General features: G+C 54.7%; 2 protein-coding genes across 3 annotated transcripts; one reads left to right on the top strand and one right to left on the bottom strand.

The window, feature by feature from the left end:
- Positions 1–4,561: 4,561 nt before the first annotated feature.
- HERPUD1 (homocysteine inducible ER protein with ubiquitin like domain 1) lies at positions 4,562–11,356 on the bottom strand. The gene is made up of 8 exons (XM_086758356.1): positions 11,224–11,356; positions 10,222–10,299; positions 10,068–10,142; positions 8,826–8,947; positions 8,348–8,470; positions 7,395–7,742; positions 6,185–6,290; positions 4,562–5,574 (listed from the first exon to the last, which is right to left on the bottom strand). The coding sequence occupies exons 1-8, from the start codon at positions 11,353–11,355 to the stop codon at positions 5,407–5,409; spliced, it is 1,152 nt and encodes a 383-aa protein (XP_086614482.1). The 5' UTR covers position 11,356; the 3' UTR covers positions 4,562–5,406.
- Positions 11,357–15,256: 3,900 nt separating this feature from the next.
- On the top strand, positions 15,257–20,596 carry PARD6A (par-6 family cell polarity regulator alpha). Of its 2 annotated transcripts, none has more exons than XM_086758027.1 (3): positions 15,257–15,373; positions 16,498–16,720; positions 19,506–20,596. In XM_086758027.1, exons 1-3 carry the CDS (start codon positions 15,311–15,313, stop codon positions 20,288–20,290), a joined length of 1,071 nt encoding a protein of 356 aa, XP_086614153.1. In that variant the 5' UTR covers positions 15,257–15,310; the 3' UTR covers positions 20,291–20,596. The 2 variants fall into 2 exon arrangements, with proteins under 2 accessions (XP_086614153.1, XP_086614152.1); XM_086758026.1 differs by having other exon boundaries at positions 19,503–20,596.
- Positions 20,597–21,646: the final 1,050 nt, after the last annotated feature.

Raw genomic sequence — 21,646 nt, 5'->3', positions numbered from 1 at the left:
AAGTGAATGGCCTCGGGTAGCCCGCAGGAGGCACTTGCGGTCACTGACCTGTTGAGGGAAACGGAGCATTTGCAAGCTTCCTCCAGACTTCTCCAGGTGAACAGCATGGTGGCCTGGGACAGCTGCCTGCTGCAAGCTGATACTGCATTATTAATGAACAATTAAATGTTGGAAGCATAAAAGTAGCAGGCGTCTGACTGGCATAGCTCCCACACAGCAGCCCAGCGCCATTGTCTCAGACACCCTGCCCTGGCTATGCAGGCTCTTTATAGGGAAGCTGCAAAAGGCACAGACAAAGGGATTTAAATTTAAGAGGCTTGAACCTTGTAACAGCTCTGGTTTCCATCCTTCAGCTGATGGCCATCGTGTGCCAACCCCAGCTGGGGTGAGGGGCAGCCAGAGCAGGAGAGGGGACCCCAGGCACTGCCGTGCCCTCACACAGCAGGCAGCAGCGTGGTGCTGCTGGGTGTCACACAAGCACATCAGTCTGCATCCTCAGCACAGCTTATAGCAGAGGAAGGACATACTCCAATTTACTGCAGGACCCAGGAGGTCACAGCCACCCCGCTCTGCCCAGGGCAGCAATTCATACCAGCACAAAGGAAGGGGAAAACCAGAGCATTTTGATACAGAGGTATTTGTCATTGGTGTCCCAGAGTAGATAAAGGCAGAAAGACCAAGAACCCAGAGCCAATGTGCCAGTCCTGGTAGATTTAGTGCATTCACAGCCCAGATACAGGCCAGCTCCCCTGCCCCATCCCCATTTCAGAGGCTGCTGCTGGCAGATGACTTGAGAGCAAGGAAGGACAGGGAACTGCCGGGCATTGACCTCCAGCAAGAACAGGAAGGCTGGAGACTTTCTGCCTACAATAGCAAAAGCATGAGGAATGTGGAGGTGCTGCGAGCATTCCTGCCCTGAAGTAACCAGGCAGAGGCCAGGGCAGCAAGGACACAGCAGCTGCCTACCCATCTCCTCATGCAAGGTCAGGCTAGCAGGAGGCAGGTCAGATTTAATAAACTCAAGGAAAGGTTAAATCTGGCTAGCAGGAGGCAAGGCAGGCTTTATAAGCCAAAGAAAGGTTAAATGCCAAAGCTGGTGTGTAGCGCTTGCAAAGAGGATGCTGGAAGATGTTTTGATAAATATTTGCTGTGTAAGGCTTTATCTGAAAGGCCATGGACACACATGTGCTCACCACCTTGCTGGAGATTGTCCTATGACTGGCATTGTTTTTCCCCACTTAATCCAGAGCAGAGGCACACCACAGTGCCATTAATCTTTGTGCTGCATTGACCCAAGTGTTCAGTGTTACCCTGCAGCTGCTTCCTGAGATAGCCTTCCTACACACAGCTCCATCAGCAGGATGGGCTCCAGCACCACCTCCAGGACTCAGAGCAGATCAGCCCTAGGATGGCAGGGGGGCAAGCCCAAACCTGGCTGCTCCCATCTCACACAAGTGTTTAACTTGTGAGATTTTAACAGATTGTCACTTGGGAGTGTAAACCATCCATGTTTCTGAACAATAGCTTCAGATGGTTTTCCATGAAACTGTCCTGAAACCAAACTGATTTCTTTGCTTCCCTACCAGTACCATAACCTCCAAAAAGCAAAATGTAAGTTGGCACACAGAGGTGGCCCGAGGTCAGCCCAAGATAGCTGAGGCTGCCAAGGACAGCTGGGTTGAAGCCTGGAAGAGCAGCCACCTGTGTTTCTGCAGCACTGACTCTGCACTGTCAAATCTAGACTGAAAAAGCTGCAAATAACTTTCAGTGCTAATATAAGAAATTCTGGGCAGTTCCTCTGCAGCAGCAGCCACAAGACATGGGCCTAGAAGCAGCATCTCCCAGCATTTGTCCAACCCTCCTCAGTAGGCAGCTGAGCACTAACCAACCTCAAGTCCCTCACCACACATTTGTGACCCTGGCTGATCACCAGGCCTGTTTTTACCTGTATGATACCATTCTGTTTGATATTCAGACAGCACCAGACATTTCAAGAGCTGTTCTTATGAAGCAGAGGGGCTGGGATGAGGCAATGAGGGTGCCACTGGCATGTTTGGTAACACAAGGAAGAAATAGTCCCACAATGAGCTCCAGCTGGCCTGACATGTCTCTGAGGAGAGACCCTTTGGATGCACAGCTCCACAAATCCCACCAGCCTCACAGCTAGAAGTGGATCACAGCACAAAGACCTGAGGGAGGGTCTAACCATTGGGATGTCCCTGGCTGCTGAGAACATGGACAACAAGCACACACACAAGTGAAACAGCTGTCTGGAGAAAAGGGGAAATCAGCCCCCTCACACAGCTTCTGCTCAGCAGCAACCTCATTCTCATGAGATTTATGTTCCACAAGTTGAGGGCACAGGAGCATACCCTTGGTGACAACTTCAGTGACTCCTCAAGTAAGCAGCTTATTAAGAGTTTCTGCAGTGAGAAGAAAAATGCCTGAGGTAAGACAGCCAGTACATTTCTCCCTCAACTTGTTTTCCAGAAAGGACAGAGACCTGCTCTCAACCAGGGAAAGCTACCAGAGGATTTCAGGAGATAAAGCAGCAGAGAAGCTGGTTTCACTCTGCTCCTCACTTTGCCCTGGGAACCATCACCACCTGCACAGCCCCTGCTCAGCACACAGGTCTGCTGGCTGCAGCTGTGCTGCACTGGCACATTTGCATGCAGCTGTGCTTGCAAGCATAAGTGGGATTTAAACCAACAGCAGAATCACACAGCTTGAAGTGTGAGCCAAGACAAACCCGGCTTCCTAAACCCATAGCCTTGAGGTCCCTGTTCTCTGCAACTTTGGCACTTCTGTCCCAGCACACATTATTCACAGAAAAGCCTCTCCGGGATTCCTATGCTCTTTCAGTAGCCTTGCTCTGGAAGTTTCAAGGCTCATTTTTTCCTAATGTCTAACCTGAATTCCCTCAAGTAATTTAAGGCCCACACAGCTGGCACACATCCCCTTCCTTGCCATCACTGTTTACATATCAGACTGCTGACATTGCCCTTCCCCAGGCTGAGCTGCCTCAGCTCCTTCCACTGCTCCCACACCTCAGTCATCCCCTCTTGCTTCCATCTCAGGTGAAGCCAAAGCCTTTGCTGGTCAGGGATTTCAGGAGTTCAGGCCACCCCCCACTCCCAGCTCCACACACCACCAGCCTGGCTCAGAGCCCCCAGCCAAGCACTGCTCTCACTTCCCAGTGCTCCTGCCCTAGTGCGGCGCTGGCAGCTGTCTCTGCAGAATTACATGGTGTTTACTTTCACAATATTTGCCTGGTGTGCTCTGCTGTAGTCACAGCTCCCCTCCACCCCAATGGCAAACAGAGGTACACACTTCACTAAGCCATTAAGGAAACATTCTCTAGAGCCTGGGAGCCTCACTACATCCCTCCAGTGACATTAGCTAGGCTTAATTAGTTTTTCAGCTAATTTTAAACCAATCTCCCTGCTTGTGGGAGTAGCAAAAACCTCAAGACAACAATATGTTTTGCTGTCTCTGATACCTTCCCAGATTAGAGGTTTCATAAGTAATCCAGCACTCTGCTTGCTGCTTAAACCAGTACCAAAACAGTTTATTTCTGGCTGCCAATAAATACCATCTCCTCCCAAGATTGGGCCCGGGCACATCTCAGTTTATGTAGGTGCATTGCTGAAATAGTGAGTGACAATTAAATACACTGAAGAAAAAGAATCTATCATCCACAAAAATACAGTGCTAAGCACAGGCAGCCTTACCACTAGCAAGGCAAGAAAGAGGGGACACTATCCCCAAGAACATCCTCAAAGGCTTATGCATAATATAACTGAAGTAAACAAAACTCACCTCCTCTCAAATTACTTCACTCTAAGAAATAAAGTCTTCTGTAAATATTAAGTTTTACCATTTTGTCCTACCCATCCTCCCCAAATCTCCAGCAAATTGAAAATGTGGCAGAAAAATTACTTGGTAAGAGGCTTAGAAAGAAAATAATTGTTCAAAGCCAAAAAACATCACCGAGATTAAACTTGCTATTACAGGTAATACCAAGCCACGTCTAACATCAGTCTGATCTGAAGCAGCAAGATCAAGCATTACCAGTTTGGCTGTTACAACTGCTTGTGTCACCTCACACGTGCTAGCCCTGATGAGTCACTCAAACAAAGATTTTACAGCTGCAGGTAGCACTGAGGAAAAGCTTTAAGTTTCAAGAGTAGCTGTTGTCCCTACACAGCACATTTCAAGCCAAAATAAATCCCCAAGCCAAGGTAATACACCCACAGTGGGCTCAAGGGGTCAAACTCCAAGCTTTCCAAATACCTGCAGAATTACCTGCTTCAAGGTGTCCACAGCCTTCGTGCCAGCAGCTTTCAGTGAGCAGACAAGCTACAAGATCTCCAAGGCACTTCAAATGCACATTGCTGAAGAACAGTTAGGCAAGGAGCTGAGTTTAAGGCTCTGCAAGCATCCTTCCCCCTCATATCCCAACTCATTTATCATGATTTTTCAATAAAAACAAGGTGAGAGCACATCCTGTGCTTTGCACAGGCAGTCTTCTGATTGCTGTACAAGTGTATAGAAGTATGGATATAAATGCCTACAAATTTTATTGGAATCAGTCTTCAACCATATCAGAAATTAGAGGGAACAATGAAATAACACAAGAGTTGCTCTGCAGTGAGAATGTGTTAAACTAGATTAATGCCTGTATTCAACTTTGCATCCAAAAGCAGTGAATAAGTTTACATCTTGCATAAATTCTTGCTAGGTAGAGTTGAACACTTACTCTTTTCCCATGACTTGCCAGGGGAAAAGTGAAGCCTTGAGTTTAAGCTCTCTGAATGTGGCAACATGAAGTTTAGCCTGCAACTCCACTGAGGGAATTGCCTGTCATGAGGTCACTGTCCTTTAATCCTCCACTTTGTCCAACAAGGAAATTACACCAGACATCATTCACATGAAAATATTTACACAGCAAATTTAAGCTATTGTTGAAGCAATTTAACAATAGATCTTTCCTAAAAAAAATCTGCTAATGCATATCTAGCATTTTTTTTTTTGAGATCCTACACTCAGTGTAATTTAAATAGCATTTGAAACATTCCAACAGGAATCACATTGCACAGAAGCAGCAATTTGCTTCTCTAACATCTTTGCACATTTGCTTAGAGCTTGTGCATTTAGTGCACAGTTTACAATACCAAGCCTCTACATAGGTACCTAATAAATGCTACAGAACAAAGTTCTTTGGAATGAGGGCAAGCATCTTAGTCTCTAGGCTGTAAGGACTTAAGGCTTCTTGCAGCTTTGCTGGATTGGTCAGCGAAAGCCAGAGGAAGTGCCATCCACCTCACTCCTGACTTGGAGTTGGTATCCGATCACTCAGATAGACTAAAGCCCATTGCAGTTTCAGACAATTAGACCAGTGACAAGTCAGTTGCGGGTCACTCCAGGCCCTTCTGGAAGGAGGGAGGCAAAGAAAGTCTTGAAGAAAATCCACGCTGTGCTCATAAGTGAAGGGTTGGTCTGCTGCAGTTCTTGTAAAACTTGTCCCTCACCAGGAGATGCCTCGGATTCATCCACTCTGCCCACATTTCCCGCCTGCCAAAGTAAAGGACATCTTGTAGACAAGACCATATCAGAAATGCATTAGATCCACAGGTCAAATAGCATGTTTTGTTACCCAGACATCACTGTCAGAACAAAAACTTGTGAGTATCCCCAGACAACCACAAAGTCAAAAAACCAAGCTGCACACTAGTTAACTTATGCTGTGTGTCTAAGAACACTGTTTAGGACAGACACGAAGCACCAGATCAGGTGAATGATTTATGTATTTTCAACTGATTAACTTTCACTTACAAGCAGAATCATCAGCATGAAATGCAAGGCTCAGATTTTATATACTCAAATCCCACCACTGAGGTACTAAACCCTGTCTTCAGCTACAGAACCCGTTCAGCCTGACAGACCACTCCCCATTACAACATCCTAAAGGACAGAAGTCACTAAGAGATAACACGCAGCCTGAAATATTTTGTAAAACAGAGGGATTAGCTACACCAAGGGAAGACTCAGGCTAGCAATTATTCCCCCATGGAAGACAGTTTCTGACAAAGTTTAGAGAAAAGTTTTTTTGCATGTAATTACTAAACTGAAAGTAGAACTTCAGAATTTCATGCTCATGGTTTAAAAAACAGCAAGACAATACCTGCAAGTTATTGTTCTGGTCCTGGTTTACAGGAGCTTGAGGTGGAACATTGCCTGGGAAGGGCTGAACTGGTCTTCGTCTAAATGGAAGCCATCCAACATGGTGCCTGGGGAAGGCAATAGATTTTTGTTAATACTGCTTAAACATCACTCCTTCCTGTTACACCAACACAGTTCAAGTAACACCTGACTGCTCAGAGCTGCAGAAAGCAAGTTCACCACATGAAGGTCTTTCTGCCCTGATCCTGAAAGCACTTTCAAAGCCTGCTGTCAGCAGCAAACCATCAGGTAGGAGGGGAAGACTGAGCATCTGCACGACATCCAGGTTATCTACTTGATCAGGGCTCAGCCTGGTGGAGCATGCTGCTAGAGGCACAAAGAGCCTTGTTTTCCATGTTACATACACCCCAGGTAACTCTGTACTCACCCTAAACAAGGCACAAAGAACATGCAAAACAGCACTATCACCAAACATAACAGGCCTTATAGACCTTCTTAGGTCTGTATCTCTACAGCACCTGCACCTCATAACCCACAATATAAGCTGTCTGAAGTTACACTTTAGAACAATCAATAATAAAATTTAAGGACTTTTAATGAAGCAACTAACTTTCACTCTCCAAGTCTGCATAGAGGGCAGAAGAGCTATCATTTGAGTTGTGCCAGTTTCAACTCCTAGACTTACCAACAGGAATCCATGTACCCACATGGGTACATGACTTAGACAGCAGGGGTGAGGCCCCCTTCCCAACAGACTTACAGAATCATAGCACAGTTTGGGTTGGAAGGCACCTTTAAAGGTCATCTAATCCAACATCCAAACTCCAAATACTTGTTTCCCCTACAAGAACCTGTTATTTACTACACTGAAGCTACATGTCTGCTCTATGCTTCCAAGTTGCTCAGGTTTTACACTGAGAGCTACTTAGGTTTCAAGTAGTTTTCTAAAAAGAAAGCCAGCCACACCAGAAGTATTAGTTCAACAACAAGGTAAGATCACCCAATATCACCCATTCTTCATTTAACCTAGACATAGGCTATACTTATATTTTTGCTAAATCCTGAGCTATACCAGGACAGAGGAGTGGTTCACCCTTTCCAGGTACAAGAATCAATAAACTCAACTGCCAAAAGCTGACCACAGTGCAGAGCTCAGTACTTCAGTGAAACATCTCTGAATACAGCAGTAAGTGTTAATACCATGCACTTACAGATACATCAGCATAGTGCCACCCATAACCAGGAGGAATCTGCTGACACTGGAGTAGAAATAGATAATGTTGACAAAAACATAGAACAGTGTTGCTGAGTAGAGCCAGTCCAACCAATCTCGATGGCCACCCTCTTCCTCTTCCTCCATGAGGGGACGCCCTTGGGCATTCATCTGCAAGTTCTGGTTGGCCACTGCATTAACCTGGGCAGCAGCATTCTGGTTTTCAGGCTGATTTTGTGCAGGAAAGGGGTCTGGGAGAGGAGCCGGGGGTGTCACTGGTGCCACCGGTATCTCCTGAGAACGCTGCACATGGGATGGATCAGCAGATGCAGCAGTAGAAGCCAAGCTGAAACCAGAGAACAGAATACAGAATAACGCTTAGTCAAATCCTTTCATACCATGCAGGCACTGAAAATTTGTCCATCTTGAAGTACAGAGTCAGATGCAAGTCAAAAGCATTGAGTTTAGAGGCTACAGAAGGGTTAAAGTTTTAGTTCTACCCATGAAACGGTTGCATAGTGACTTCAGCAAGTCAAGCCAGACCTTCCACTTTATGAACAATAATTTCAATACCTCACAAAAAATTAATCAGAGCAATCTAGAAGTCTGGAAGGCTACTACAAGTCTCAGCTTTACCTTTATCACTAATTTCCAGACAATTCAACTTTAAGCAGTCAAAAAATGGTGAAGAGCTAAGGCTCATCAGCAGGACTACATTTACTCTACAGATCCCTGCCCTCCCAATCAAAAGTCAGACCTGTAGCTTGCAACATTCAAAAACACTGGCCTAAACAGTAGACCAAGCACCAGCCAGAGGTACATTCCCACACCATTCAGCATAAATGAATGGGAAAGTCTTCCAACCACCATTAAAGAGGAAGAACTGCCAGAAGCTCTCTACTATTCCCTTGTATTACACTTTCTACTGGTAGTTTTGGAGAGAAAACTTACTATTGCATGTAATATTGTCTTGCATACATCTGCTGAAACCAGGACATCTGAAGCATGCTGTAGGTTGTATAAGCAGAGAAGCCAGGAGCCACATTTTGGAAGGGATGCCGAGTTGTTTCAAGCCTTGGTCAAAATTTAAATACATTTGTTAGCAAATACTAGACAAACTGCAAGAGTCATTTATTACAGAACAAGGTAAATAGCTGCTGCCATTTTGTGCATACAAATGCAAAATTAATTCTTCCTTCTGAAGTATTACAGGCATCTCTACCCACATGAACAAAGGGAAGATTTTCAGTTACTAGAGCAACATGTTTTCTTTTAGCTTCTACCGTGTCCACTAAAGCTTTTATATATCCTCACTATCTTGGTCCATGTTCTACAGGGTTAAGAGAGTATGTGTGGCATAAAGGGCTGGCATCCAACACAAAGCCAACATTTCAAAAGTCTTAGTCATGTACGTAAAAACTGTATTTACCTGTTACTGGCTTCTGCTGAAGACTGGCCACCAGAAGAGCATCTCAGTCTTTCACCATCTGAGGAAGATACTGATGGTTCTTGACTGACTTCTGACGATAACTTTGGCTGATTAGCCTTAACCTAGGGGCAGCAATGCAGTTAGTAAGGTTTATTCTGGACACTACACAAGCCTTATGCAAAAAGGTTATGCTACACTGAACAGGCTCTTATTTTATAACTGCTACACAGTTCAAACACCTTGTCCTGCACAGCACCTCTAGGCGCTACCCACAGACCTACACTGCACTTGAGCACCATGCCACAAGCACCTCCCATCAGTATTTTAAAGCTCCTTTAAAAATGACTGGTGTGTAAAACAGACTTGATGTTATTCATAACTCTCACCAAATCTATGCCTGTATTCATTTTTACGCATGCAGAAAGGTCCCATCTGGTTAAAAAACTAATTGGAAGAAACAGAGGGAACTGCAGTCAAGACAGCTTGACTTTTTAGCTGTGTTGAGTTTGTAGTTGCATACAAGAACTGCTGTACACAGAATTCAAGAGCAGTTTTGTAGTGATACATCTGTATAATATCCAGACCAAAGCTGGCTCACATCTAGCAAACACCAGACATGGGTAAGATAAGCTCAAATTCCCATAACAGGCAATATAAACACACCTCTAGACACATTAGCACATCCACTTGAAAGTAAAAATTGGTTTTGGCCATTTGCATTAAATGCCAGTAAGTATTCAGTCCAAGCAGTAAGGCTCATCTTTGGCTTCCTCTCTACAGGCTGAGTCACTAAGGAGAGCAGTTAAAGTGTCTTCAGCTAACAGCCTTCTTCCTTCCCCACACCCCAATTACAGATTGGAACCACTTCCACTCTGTCACTGCTATGTCTCCTGCCCACCAGCACAGCTTCTGTCCAAAATCACCTGGAACATGACAAGTCATATCCTATTTAATAAAACTGAATTTACCAGACAGCATTTCTCCTCTGAGCAGGATGTTACAACTAGATTAGAGTTTCGATATTTTTTTTAACAGATGCCATGAGATTCTTTACTGATGAGTCGATTTTTTTTACTCAGCTTAATCTAAGTACATTCTCACATTCCTAAACAAATTACCACAAAGTAATACTGCCATTGCACTGGCAGCAAAAAGCTGCAGCAGTGAACTTTAAAATAGCCATTCAGCACTTCCCACTTTCGGTCACAAGATTCAGAGCAGCATGTTAACTTGTGCAAGTACCTCTGCGTTGGTTTCTTGCTTGTTTGCAGGAGTCTTGAAGTTGTACACCAAATGAAGAGCATGCAACTCCCCGTGCTAAAACGTAACAGAAGAGAGTTTAAAAATATTGCTTCTCTTTATATGTTTCAGTACAGCATATTTTTTTTATATATACCTCTGGCAGCAACTGTCTCAGATAATGATGATCCAGCAGCAGCTTCCCAGCATAAATCAGCTTTTGGTCCTCTTCAGGCTTTGAAGAAAGAAGACAAAGAACAGGATGACATGCTCTGCCAAGCACATGAAAGCATTAACTGACACAGCTTGCAGCCGGATGGACAGAGGCACACAGCTGGAAGCACCTTACAGGCACAGGGATTGTGCACATCCAAATTCACCTGAGATGAGAATTAAGAAGAGCAGGATTACTAACACTGAGGTATGAATCAGCAGGAGAATGTAGAGCTCTGCCTTGGCAAAAAAAAAAAAAACTTAAAAAAAACCTTTGTTATATGTTGTCTCTTTTACAGTCCCAACAACATTTGTGCTTCTTGGAGAGGTGCGGAGCACCATCTCACCCAGAGGTGGTGCCGCAAACCCGCTGCCCCCGTCAGATGGGTGCCAGCAGCTGCTCACCTGGAGCCTTCCCACCGCACCTCAGCGGGCACGGACAGCTCGCTGCTCTTCCTCCTGAGCAACCGCCCCGCTCCGGGGGAAAGCGAGGCCAAAAAGTCATCCTCCTCCTCCTGAAACACGGCCCGTGGGGTGCGGCGCAGCTCAGCCGCGCAAACGCTCGCCCAGCTTCTGCGGCGCCGGCTGGCCGGGCTCCAAAGGAAGCCAAACTTGTGCATTTTCAAACATTTCCACAAACCCAGCCGCCTTGCTATGCGCGGGCTGGGCTGCTCCTTGCTCAATGGGGAAAAACTTTTCAAAAAAAAAAAACCCCAAATCTCAAAGGTACCTCGGCCCCCTCCCCACCCCGCAAGCCCCGGTTAATATTTAACGGAGCGGCCGGACCAGAAACCCAGCGTGGCCGCCGCCGCCCCTCCCCGCCAGCTGATGCAATCGGGTGCGGGACATCCCGGGCCAGGGCTGCATGTGGTCCTCTCCCACACCCCCCCCAACAACGGCGGCGGGCGCTGAAGAAAAGAGGGAGGAGAGGAGGTCGCGCACTCACCGGTGCGTCCGGTACAAGGCGGCGCAGCTCGGCCTTGAGGCGGCGCACGGTCCATGCCGGGGCGGCGCGGAGGCGCAGGTCGGGGTGCCGCTGCGTGGGGCTGCGGACGAGCAGCGACAGCGACTCCTCCATAACGAACGTGGAGCACCGACCGACTGCCGCTCCCGCCCGCCCCGACCCCTTTATAGGCGCCCGCCGCGCCCCGCCCCGCTGCAGGGACGCGGTGGCTGCAGCTGATTGGCTCCGAGGGTAGCGAGGGAGGGGGCGCTGCGACGTGAGCCAATGGGAAGGAGCCGCGCATGCGGTGGAGGGGCGGGTTGGGCGGTGCCGAGTGAGGGGCGGGGCTCCAGCGCACGGCCCGGCGTCACCATGGCGACCGTGAGGCCACCCCCCTCTCCGCGGGCCGGGGCCGTGACGGGCTGGCGGCAATTGCGGCGCGGGGGCCGTGTAACCGGTCTTCTCCTTCAGACCCCGTTCCGCGTCCCGCCTGCCCGCTCCGACAGCAACGCCAGCTTTAGGGATTCTTCCCTGTGAGGGCGGCGAGGCAGTGGCACAGGTTGCCCAGAGAAGCTGCGGATGCCCCATCCCTGGAAGGGTTCAAGGCCGTTGGACGTGGCTCTGAGCGGCCCGGTCTGGCGGAAGGTGTCCCCGCCCAGGGCAGAGGGGTGGAACTGGGTGGTTTTTAAGGTCCCATCCAGCCCAAACCGTCCAAAATCGCTGGCTGCGCTCTTCCCCTTCGCCCGCAGGAGCAGCACGGCTCCCCGCGGGCCCCCGGCTGACATCGCCGTTTGTCATTCGGATATGTCACCGGTACCTCGGCAGGTTTGTTCCGAGTCTGTGGGGCCACGACATACCACGCTTCTGCGTGGGGCGAAAAGAACTGTGCAGGGGTGCTGGGGAAAGGTGATAATTTAAGAAATTATCCCTGACAACGAAAAAAAAACCCACATCAAAATGTGGAAGAGCAGCTTCTGAGTCCTCCTCTCCACACCTGTCCTCCTCTGAGATGTGATCCGGCGCTGGGGAAACCGGTGGCAATGATCCTGATGCACCAGGAGGGGGTTTGAGCGCACTTTAAAACAAGATCGTAGGAATGTGGGAAGTCAGTTTTAACTATCTGTCAGCACCACGTATTTACTCCGCATGTTTCATTAGCTGCTCAGTGTTCATTGGCAGCCTGTTGCCCAAAGGCATGGATGAGTTTACAGCCTCTACCAGATTTTGCAACCAGAAAAGACACCCTGCCACAGGGATGCATCACCTCGCAGCTTCCCAGGGAAGAGCTGCGCCACAGGGCATCGCTGCCTTGGGAGCCGACAAAATAAAATCACGAAGATATGAACTGAGCCTACGCCTGGTCCGACGAACCCTCTGTGGCCGCCGGGGTTCATCCTTGCGAGGGCGGCAAACACCGGCAGAGCCCCTTCCTGTGTTGCATCCCTCCCTACAGCGAGCACCAGCGGCTGCAGGAATGGTTTCAGAGCTGCGTCTGCGCTCCTCGCCTGCCTTGCCCTTGACTGTCCCTGAGCAGGCGCAGCGCTCCGGTGGGCTTTCCCTCCCCAGCCTCAGCTCTGTGTCCCCACCAAGCCGAGGAGATGCTGTCAGAGCTGTCTGCCGCTCTTGCTCTGCTGGCAGGCATCGTGATCTGCGTCCCCCAGCTCCTGACGGCAGTGGAAGAGGGAAAAACAAATGCAGTGTCCAAGGCCGCCCTTGCTAATGTCCCCCGTTAAGGACAAGGTGACTGTTTGCTCGCTGGGTTGCAGCCCTTGCTCGGAGTGTGCAGGGGGCTCCCGTGGGTGGCAGGAACAAGGTAGAACTGTGCAGATATCGATATCAAACCAGGTTCTCAAGCTCTGCATGGGCATTTTGCTGGGACTGCCTGTGCCGTTGCTGGCCCGTGGACCAAGTGAGCAGCTGTAGTCACAGCACCAATCTTGCCTTGAGCTCAAACTCCTGTGTTTTCTGCCCCCATCACAGACAAGGATGGCAGAGCTCACCTGAGCTGCCCATCTCCTGTCCTAGGAGATTGCTGGGAAAACCAGCTCATGGGAACATGCTGGACAACCTCATCTGAACCCAGTGCCGATCTGGCTTTGAGCAGGGGGTGGAGCAGCCACCTCCCAAAGCGTCCACCAACCTGAATGTTTCTGTGATGCTGAACCTTGGCAGCCCCCCTCCAAGTCCGGGGGTGTGGAGCTCTCCTGGAGAGCCAGCCCCTCGCTGCCCTTGCCCCAAAGCAGCCAAGAACTGGTGGATCTGAAGTCGGTTGACACATCTGGATGTTTGGTAGCACGTGCTGATCCACAGCTTGTGGCAAAACAAACACCTGCCCCGATACCGTCTGCTTAGCTTAGGTCTCACGCTGTAGCCGCAGACCGTGAGGTGAAACAGAAGGCGTGACCAGCGTGTCATCCCCACCCTCCTGCTGAACAATTAACTGATTTACCAAAATTGGAGATGAAGGGCTGCAAGCTTCTTTTGTCACTGGTGCCTGCGTAAACATTAACCTTGGTGTAAATCAGGATTATCTCTCTGACCTCAACACAATTACTCTGTTTAAAAAAAAAAAGGGGGGGGGGCTGGAAATTGCTGATGAGTTTACAGCTCTGTGTGCGGTCAGGCTCATTTTCGCTGCCTGGCAATCTCTCGGCATAGCAGCAGCAGAGAATTTGCCGGTAGGCGAGGAGGTGTCCTGCGGCGTGGCAGCCTGGCACGCTCCCTTTGCTCGCCCAGGTGCGGTGACGCAGGGGAAGAGCCTGCCAGGAGCCACAGGCCGGCTTACACGGGCCCAGCGCCGTGGCGATGCCGGGGTCTGATGCAATTTTGTGCCGTCCAAAGGTTGCTCCACGGGCAAGGATCAGAGAACAGCGTGATCCAGACAAGCCGGGCTGATTCTCAGGATTTAGTTCAATGTGTTTATTCTGTAGGAAGCATTGCGCTTCTGAGGTGTCTGGCTTTCAAAGTGTGTTTCATGGTGCCGCTGTCACGGCCCCTTCGGCTGGTGTGGCAGCTGCCCTGGAGTCCGCGAACATGATTTTAGTCTCGTTTGGGCGCAGGGGTTGACGAGCCCGGTGCAGGCAGCCCACGGGCAGGCAGGGAGCTGGCAGTGTGCTCCAGCATCACACAGGGGGCTGCGGGGAAGGGGCTGCCTGCACGGCTTTGAGCATTTCGGTGCCTGGTCAGAGCCAGTTCTGCCCGAGACGCATCCCGAGGGCATCGCCCGCAGACACAACCCGGCAGCACCTGAGGAGATTCCCTGCTCCTTGCAGGGGGGGGTTGGACCAGATGACCTTTGAAGGTCCCTTCCAACCCAAACTATTCCATGTGTGCTCTGCCAGCACGTCCTGCCAGCCCGGCACTGGGACGGCCACAGCCACACTGGCGCTTTGCCGTACACCTGGCGAAGACGAGCGGTTCCCCTCTTGGTAAAGCAACTCGTCCTGGAAATGACCAACCTTCCCCGGCCCGCACTGCTCCGGAGCCATAATGAAATTTTCCTGCTGGAAAACCGGAGGGACGGTGTAATCAGGAGGACGGAAAGAAGCAGCGTGGCAGCGTGTCGCAGGCCAGGCTGAATATTGTCCCGCGCTGCCGGGGATGGCGGGGCGGCCTGCCGGCCCTCTGCCAAAAATCCACCGCACTCGTGGCGGCGGGGAGCGGGACCCTGCGGCGGCGTGGGGCTGAGCCCCGAGGGGAACCGGCGGCTCCCACCAGTGACACGCGTGGGGATGGCGGCCACGCATGCGGGCCCCGCAGCCCCCGCGGGGGGCTGGGCGCCCGCCCCCGTTGGGTTTAATTGTGCCGGTAACGGGGTTCCCGGGAGCCACGGGACCCTCGGGGTCACGGCGGAGCCCACCCGTGCCCGGGGGGCTTGAGTGGGTGTCCTGCCACCCGCCCGGCCCCGCCCGCGTTACCACGGCGACGTTGTCAGCAACCCCCCCGGCCCCGCCCTCCGGCCCCGCCTGAGCCAATGGCGCGGCGGCGCCCGGCCTGCTCGCCGGTGACGTCACGGCCGGTGCAAATCCCCCGTGGCCGCGGGAGCGGCGGTGGCGGCGGCGCGGCCCCGCGGCCCGGCCCGGCCCGCAGCATGGCCAAGCACCACCGCCCGCCGGCGCGCGCCGCCGAGCCCGTCATCGAGGTCAAGAGCAAGGTAAGCGCCCACCGGCACCGGCACCGACACCGGTACCGGCACCGTCACCACCGGGTGACCGCCGGGCGCGCCGTCCCCCCCCGCGCCTGGCAGCACACGTGGGGCGGCACCGCGCACCGGAGCCGGGCTGTGCGGGCCCTCCCCTGCGCTGCGGTGCTGCTCGGCACCTCCCCGGACCCGGCCCGGCCCCCGCCGCCTCCCGCCACCGTGAGCTGCCCCGGGCCCGCCCGGCACCGGCCGTGGGAGCCTCCCCGGGGAGCGCTGCCCAGTGCGCGGCCTCGCCGGTGCGCAGTGCCGGCAGCCGCGGGGTGCGGGGCGGCCCCGCCGATGCGGAGCGTGCCGGGTGCGCGGTCAGCCCCGGGTGCGCCCCGAGCCCAGATGTGCAGCTCAGCGGGGCATGCACGGCCTCGGCAACGCTGTCACCCAGCTGCGCGCCCCCCCCCCCCAAGAAGGGGTCAACCCTCTGCCCTGTGCACTGGCCCAGATGTGGTCTCCCCCAGATGTGTGCGCTCACCTAATGCACTTTCACCCAGGTGTGCATCCTCACCCAGCTGTGCCCACCCACCCAGCCCTGCACTCCCCCAGATGTGCGCACTCCCCCGCTGCACCCCTGTCCAGCTGTGCCCTCGCCCAGGACCGCCAGCAGGTGCGGTGCCCTCCTTCCCGGGGTGCTGGGGCACGATCCCCCTCGAGCAGCGCGCTCCTCAGCCTGTTCTTAATTGGCTTCCCCTCCGTCGTGACTGAAGCAGGTGATAATTAACGCTGTTGCTCAGCAGGCACTACGGCAGCGCCCGTGTCGCAGGGAAGGGCCTCCCGGCAGCACGGTACCCGCCGTGGCTGACAGTATGGCCCAGGGTCCTTCCTCTGCCTCATGGGCACCTCTCCACCTCGTCACTTTGGTGTTTGGGCAGGAGGATGGCTCCGCTCCTTTTATTTTGCATCTGGGATGGGCTCCGGCCGATCGGTGCCGCTGCCTTGGTGCTGCCAGGGCTCTGGAGCCGGTGGTGCCCGGCTCTGCCTGCTCCCAGGCAGCTCTGTGCGGTGTCCTGCCTGCATTGGTCCTGCCAGCTGGAGCCAGTCCTGCCCAGCCTCACCCTCTTCTTCCTCTTCATCCTCCTCCCCAGTTTGATGCCGAATTTCGTCGCTTTGCCATGAAGCGCTCCAGTGCCGGTAGCTTCCAGGACTTCTACCGCCTGCTGCAGACGGTGCACCAGATCCCACGGGTGGATGTGCTCCTGGGCTACACGGACGTTCACGGCGACCTCCTGCCCATCAACAACGACGACAACTACCACAAAGCCCTGTCCTCCGCCAACCCCCTCCTCAGGGTCATCATCCAGAAGAAGGGTAAGCGGGAGCCAGAGAAGGGCACCAGATCCGTCCTCCCCATCGTGAGAGATGAGCCGCGTCCCTTGGTATCGCTGGTTCCACATTTGGGCTGTGCCACCGGCGGGGGTGGCTGGTCACGTACCCTCCATCCACTGCGTTGGTGGACGGATGCAGAGGTGGCGGCACCAGGAGGCTCCCGGAGCCATGCTGGGGCCGTGGCATGCGTGCAGGCTCTTGCTGGCAGCCCTTCCCCACGCCAAGGGGCACCCACCCCAGCCCAGCCCCACGTGCCCTGGCGAGCAAAGGCAAATCTTCGCGATTCACCCCTTTGAAGTCGCATTTTCCACCCAGGCTTGCGTGGGCTCCCGGAAAAAACAGTGTTGCTCCCAAGAGTGCCGCGCTGGGAGCCTCATCGGCTCCCTGCCCTGAGGCGGTGGCAGCATCGTTTTGGCAGAGCTGTTGGGGTGCCAGGTGCCACCGAGCTTTTGGTGGTGGGAGGAGGCTCATTTCCTCCCTGGCAGCCCAGGGGCTCGCCCTGACCACAGTGGCGTGTTCCCAGAGAGCAGCTTCCTCGCGCAGGAGTGCCAAATGATAGCAGCATCCCGGCGAGGATGAAAGCCTCCCGGTGCCAAACACCCCGAGCGTGTCTCCTCTTTGCCGGGGAGATGGAGACGAGCCCATCCCCTTCCACTCGATGTAGTGGCACTGAGGCTTTCTCTTCAGTAGCACCACGAAGCAACAGCGCCCAAAGCCGGAGCCAAATCTAAAAGCCCCAGTTGCCCAGCACAGTGTCCAGAGCGACCCCGTGTTTCCAGCTCATGTTGTTGGTGCAAAGTCCCTGCGCGAAGGGTGATGCTGATGGCCAGCCCCAGCTGCCGCGCTGGTTTTCCTGGGCTCCTGCATCAGGGCGGTGTGGGATGCGTTTCCTCTGGGGCCGTGCGGCACAGGGCCCAGCAGCGGTGATCTAGGCTGAGGGCAGGAGAGAGCTGGAGCCCACGATGTGCTCAGGGGCTCTGCTGCTGGCACCAAACCATCCTCTGCTCCTGAACCAATGCCTGGACCCAGGCTGCGGCACGGGGAACCGGCGTGGGGCTGGGTGTGCCCGGGCTGCCGCGGGAGCATTGCTCCCGCTCCCAGAGCCACATTGTCCGCTGCTGCGAAAAGCCTGTGAGAGCCCATGGGTGACCGTGCAGAGCTGGCACGGTGTGGAGTGCGGGCAGCCACAGCCCCGGCACCACGGGGAGCACGATAAGGAGGGCAAGGGGGCAGCGCTAGTGAGCCCAGGAACCCGGCCGTGCCTGTGGGAGAGGGGCCACAGGGCCAGCAGCACCACGGGAGGTGTGCGGAGAGGCCGGGAGCATGCCCTGGGTGAGTCACAGTTGATTTAAAATGGATCCAGGTCATCCTGGGGCTGGGCTGTCGTCGAACCAGTCCGGGTCGGTGAGGAATCTGGCTGCAGAGCCTCTCTCACACGCCGAGAGCGGGGAGCCTTGCACATGCATGTGTCTGTAGGTGCGCACCCATGGGTGGGCTCCGCGGCAGCCAGTCCTGCTGCAGGGGGTCAAAAAGCAAAGGCTGCAACTTCTTGGTTCCTCTCTGTGCTGTCACCCTATCGGGTGAAGCTGTCCCCAAGGGGCAGCCTGGCTGCGGAAGGCAGCGCTGGCTCTCCTTGGCTGGGCTTGGCTCATGGGAAAAGCTGGGAAAAGCCCAGCACATCCCTGGGGCTGCCGGTAGGCTTATCCATGGGGTGCTGGACCTGCCTGGCTCAGCCACTCTGCGCCCCTTGGAGAGGAGCCGTGTGCTGAAATAGCTGTGGGAAAGCCTCCGCCGCCCTTCCCCGAGCTAAAAATACGCCAGGCTGTGTGTGCAGGGAGATATTTATAACCCAGGAGCCCTGGCAGGCTGGCTTGGCTGGGGAGAAACCCCCCGTCTCCTGGGCTTGGGGGCATCCTCAGTGCCCCTGCGGCTGCAGCAGGGTCTGGGGGCTGGTGGGGGACACTGTGGGGAATGCACCGGTAGTGCAGCATCCAGATGTGGGCTCCCCTGTGGAAAACGATGGGGAGAAACCAGAGAGGGCCCAGGGGATGCTCCCCAGCACCCAGTGGATGCAGCCAAGGAGGAGATGAGGCAGAGCTGCCCCAGGGCAGAGTCAGGGAGTATGGAGTCAAATCCTGTGTGGTGGAGCCAGATGGTGGAGTAAGAGACAACAGCACAGGTCACCGTTTGGGATGTTTAGGGGCCCCGGGGATGCTGCAGCCCTGGGATAGGTCTCCAGGAGGTGAGGAATCTCCATCCTTGGGGATGGCAGGGCTCTGCGGGACACAGCTGTGGCCACCTCCATCCTGTGCCAGCGGTGGCCCTGCTCCAGCAGGGACAAGGGACTCTGGTGCTGTCTCATGGGGCTGGACTCACCCTCAGGGAACTGGCAGCCCCCACAGCACCCCCTTATGCAGGAGGGGGCTCCCTCTCCCGAACCCCAAACTGGAGCACAGCCATGGCTCCCGAGCTGGCAGCTCTAGTGTTAAACTGCAGAGTTTGGCTTAAAGTGTGATTAAGGCTGAATCACTGCCTCGATCCCACTAATCCTGGCCTCGTGTATGCTGGGTAATCCCAGGAGATGGGCCCGGTGGAGACAGGCTGCAGGAAAAGCCGGGGTGATGTTCCAGGGAGGAAAAGCCGGTGAGACTCGTGAGCAGGGCACTTCTCCCGCCGACTCCCCAGACACCTGGGGCCAAGGGCATGCCATTCTGTCCTCGGGCGGCTGCGGTGCCTGACCCGTGTCCTCCCTTGCTCCCTACAGCAGAGTCTGACGCCAGCGTCTTCGCCTCAAACTCCTTGCAGCGGAAGAAGAAGGGGCTGCTGCGCCCTGTGCACTACCGGGCCAAGCCTCACCTCCTCATCGGCATGCCCCAGGACTTCCGCCAGATCTCCTCCATCATTGACGTGGACATCCTGCCCGAGACCCACCGCCGTGTGCGGCTCCACAAGCACGGCTCCGACAAGCCACTGGGTTTCTACATCCGCGACGGCGTCAGCGTGCGCGTGGCCCCACAGGGTGTTGAGAAGGTGCCCGGCATCTTCATCTCCCGCCTGGTGAAGGGCGGCTTGGCCGAGAGCACGGGCCTGCTGGCGGTGAGCGACGAGATCCTGGAGGTCAATGGCATCGATGTGGCCGGCAAGTCCCTGGACCAGGTGACAGACATGATGGTGGCCAACAGCCACAACCTCATCATCACCGTCAAGCCGGCCAACCAGCGCAACAACGTCATCCGCAGCAGCAAGGCCTCGGGCAGCTCGGGCATGTCCACGGACAGCACCCCCAGCCAGCAGACCCCCAGCCCAGCCTCGCAGTACCTGAGCAACTACAGCACGGCCGAGAGCGACGAGGAGGGCGACCTGGTCATCGAGAGCGACAGCACGTCCCACTACATCCCCGGGGGCTGCCCCAACGGGGGCCCCGTGGACGGACCCCTTCAGCAGAGCCTGTCCCCGCACAGCTCGCGGGGCTCCCTGCAGTCCCTCGGCAGCCACGATGGCAGCCCGGGCCGGGGCAGTGAGCGGGAGGACGGCACCCTCCTCACCCTATAGCTGCGGGGTCCCGTGCCACCCGTGGTGGCTGGCCGGGTTTCCACGCAGCCGGGCTGATTGTGGGCACCGGGGCGATGCCAGGGCCGGTGGGCAGGGGCAGAGCGGGGCTGCCCGCTGCCCTCTCCCACCACCCGCATTCCCGGGAGCCCTGCTGCGGTGCCTGCTCCCACCCGGCGCTGTCCCTCCAAACCCCCTGGCCTCCCACCCCTCTCCTTCCAAACAGGTGGGGTTTTTAAATTGTTTTATCGAATTATGCATCATCAATTAATATATTGCAACGGACAGTAAAACCTTTTCTAGAAAGCACCCCCTTGTCCCTGGTTTGCATCACCACAGGCGCTGGACCCCAGCTGCTGCAGGGGACAGCTGCCTCCAGGACAGCAAACAGCCCCAGTGCTGCGGGACGGGCAGGCATGTCCCCCACCAGCCCCATCGCCCTGTCCCGTTGTGGACCAGCACGAGCCCCATGAGCAGCCCTGTAGGTCCCCTGGGAGAAGGGGGCACGTTGGCCCCCACAGCCGCACACGGGTGAGGACGCCAGCCCTGCACGTGCAGCACCCTTGCCCATGGCGCAGATCACGGCTTCACGGCTGCGCTGGGTGACCCCTGCAAGGCCCATGGTGGGGAGGAACAGGGGGTTTGGAGGGACACTACAGCTCATCCCTCCCCCTGCACATCCCTGTCCCACACACATGTCCAGGCTGTCCTGGGCAGCAAGACTAGGGTGGTGGCCTGATGCAACGAGCCTCGCCTGGCCCTCTTGGTTCCCACCTTGTCCATGCTGTGGTGCCCTCACTATGCCAGGGACAGCCCGGTGACATCTGCAGGGAGCCGCGTGGCACCCAGTCCCAGTAAACGCTGCCTGGGGGACACCGTACCCACCCCTCCTGCTCACCTGGGGCTGCCTGCACCCTCGGTCCCTCTCACAGCTCCAAGGTGTCAGGTTCATGGTCACTGATGTTTGGCTTTGGCCTTCGCTTTGCTGCTGTCCCAACCAAGCCCCAGAGCAGCACCTTCCTGCCCGCAACAGAGCAACACCCCAGCACGAGTTGAGCGGGTACCTTTGGGTTTACAGCAGCGACGGCTTCTCCTCCTCCTGCCCCAGCTGGGAATGGGCCTGGCCAGACTGTGGCTGGCCGTCCCCATGGTCCTTCAGCCCCTTTCTCCACACCTCCTGCAGCACCAGCCTGCAGCACGAGCGCCAACACCTCTGCCCCAGCCGGGACAGCACAGCACCGCAGTGACCACCGGTGATGTGGTGGCCAGCAGCCCAGGCACAAGGTTTGGCAGGCAGGGTGCACCTGAGGGCTGAGCTCTTCCAGCCCACCTGCCCGAGCTGGAGATGGGTGCTCAGGC

This window comes from Chlamydotis macqueenii, chromosome 13 (assembly GCF_036417535.1).
Source record: "Chlamydotis macqueenii isolate bChlMac1 chromosome 13, bChlMac1.mat, whole genome shotgun sequence".
In the NCBI taxonomy this organism is placed as follows: Eukaryota; Metazoa; Chordata; class Aves; order Otidiformes; family Otididae; genus Chlamydotis; species Chlamydotis macqueenii.
Note: the sequence above shows the minus strand (reverse complement) of the source record. Positions and strands in the feature narration are given on the sequence as shown.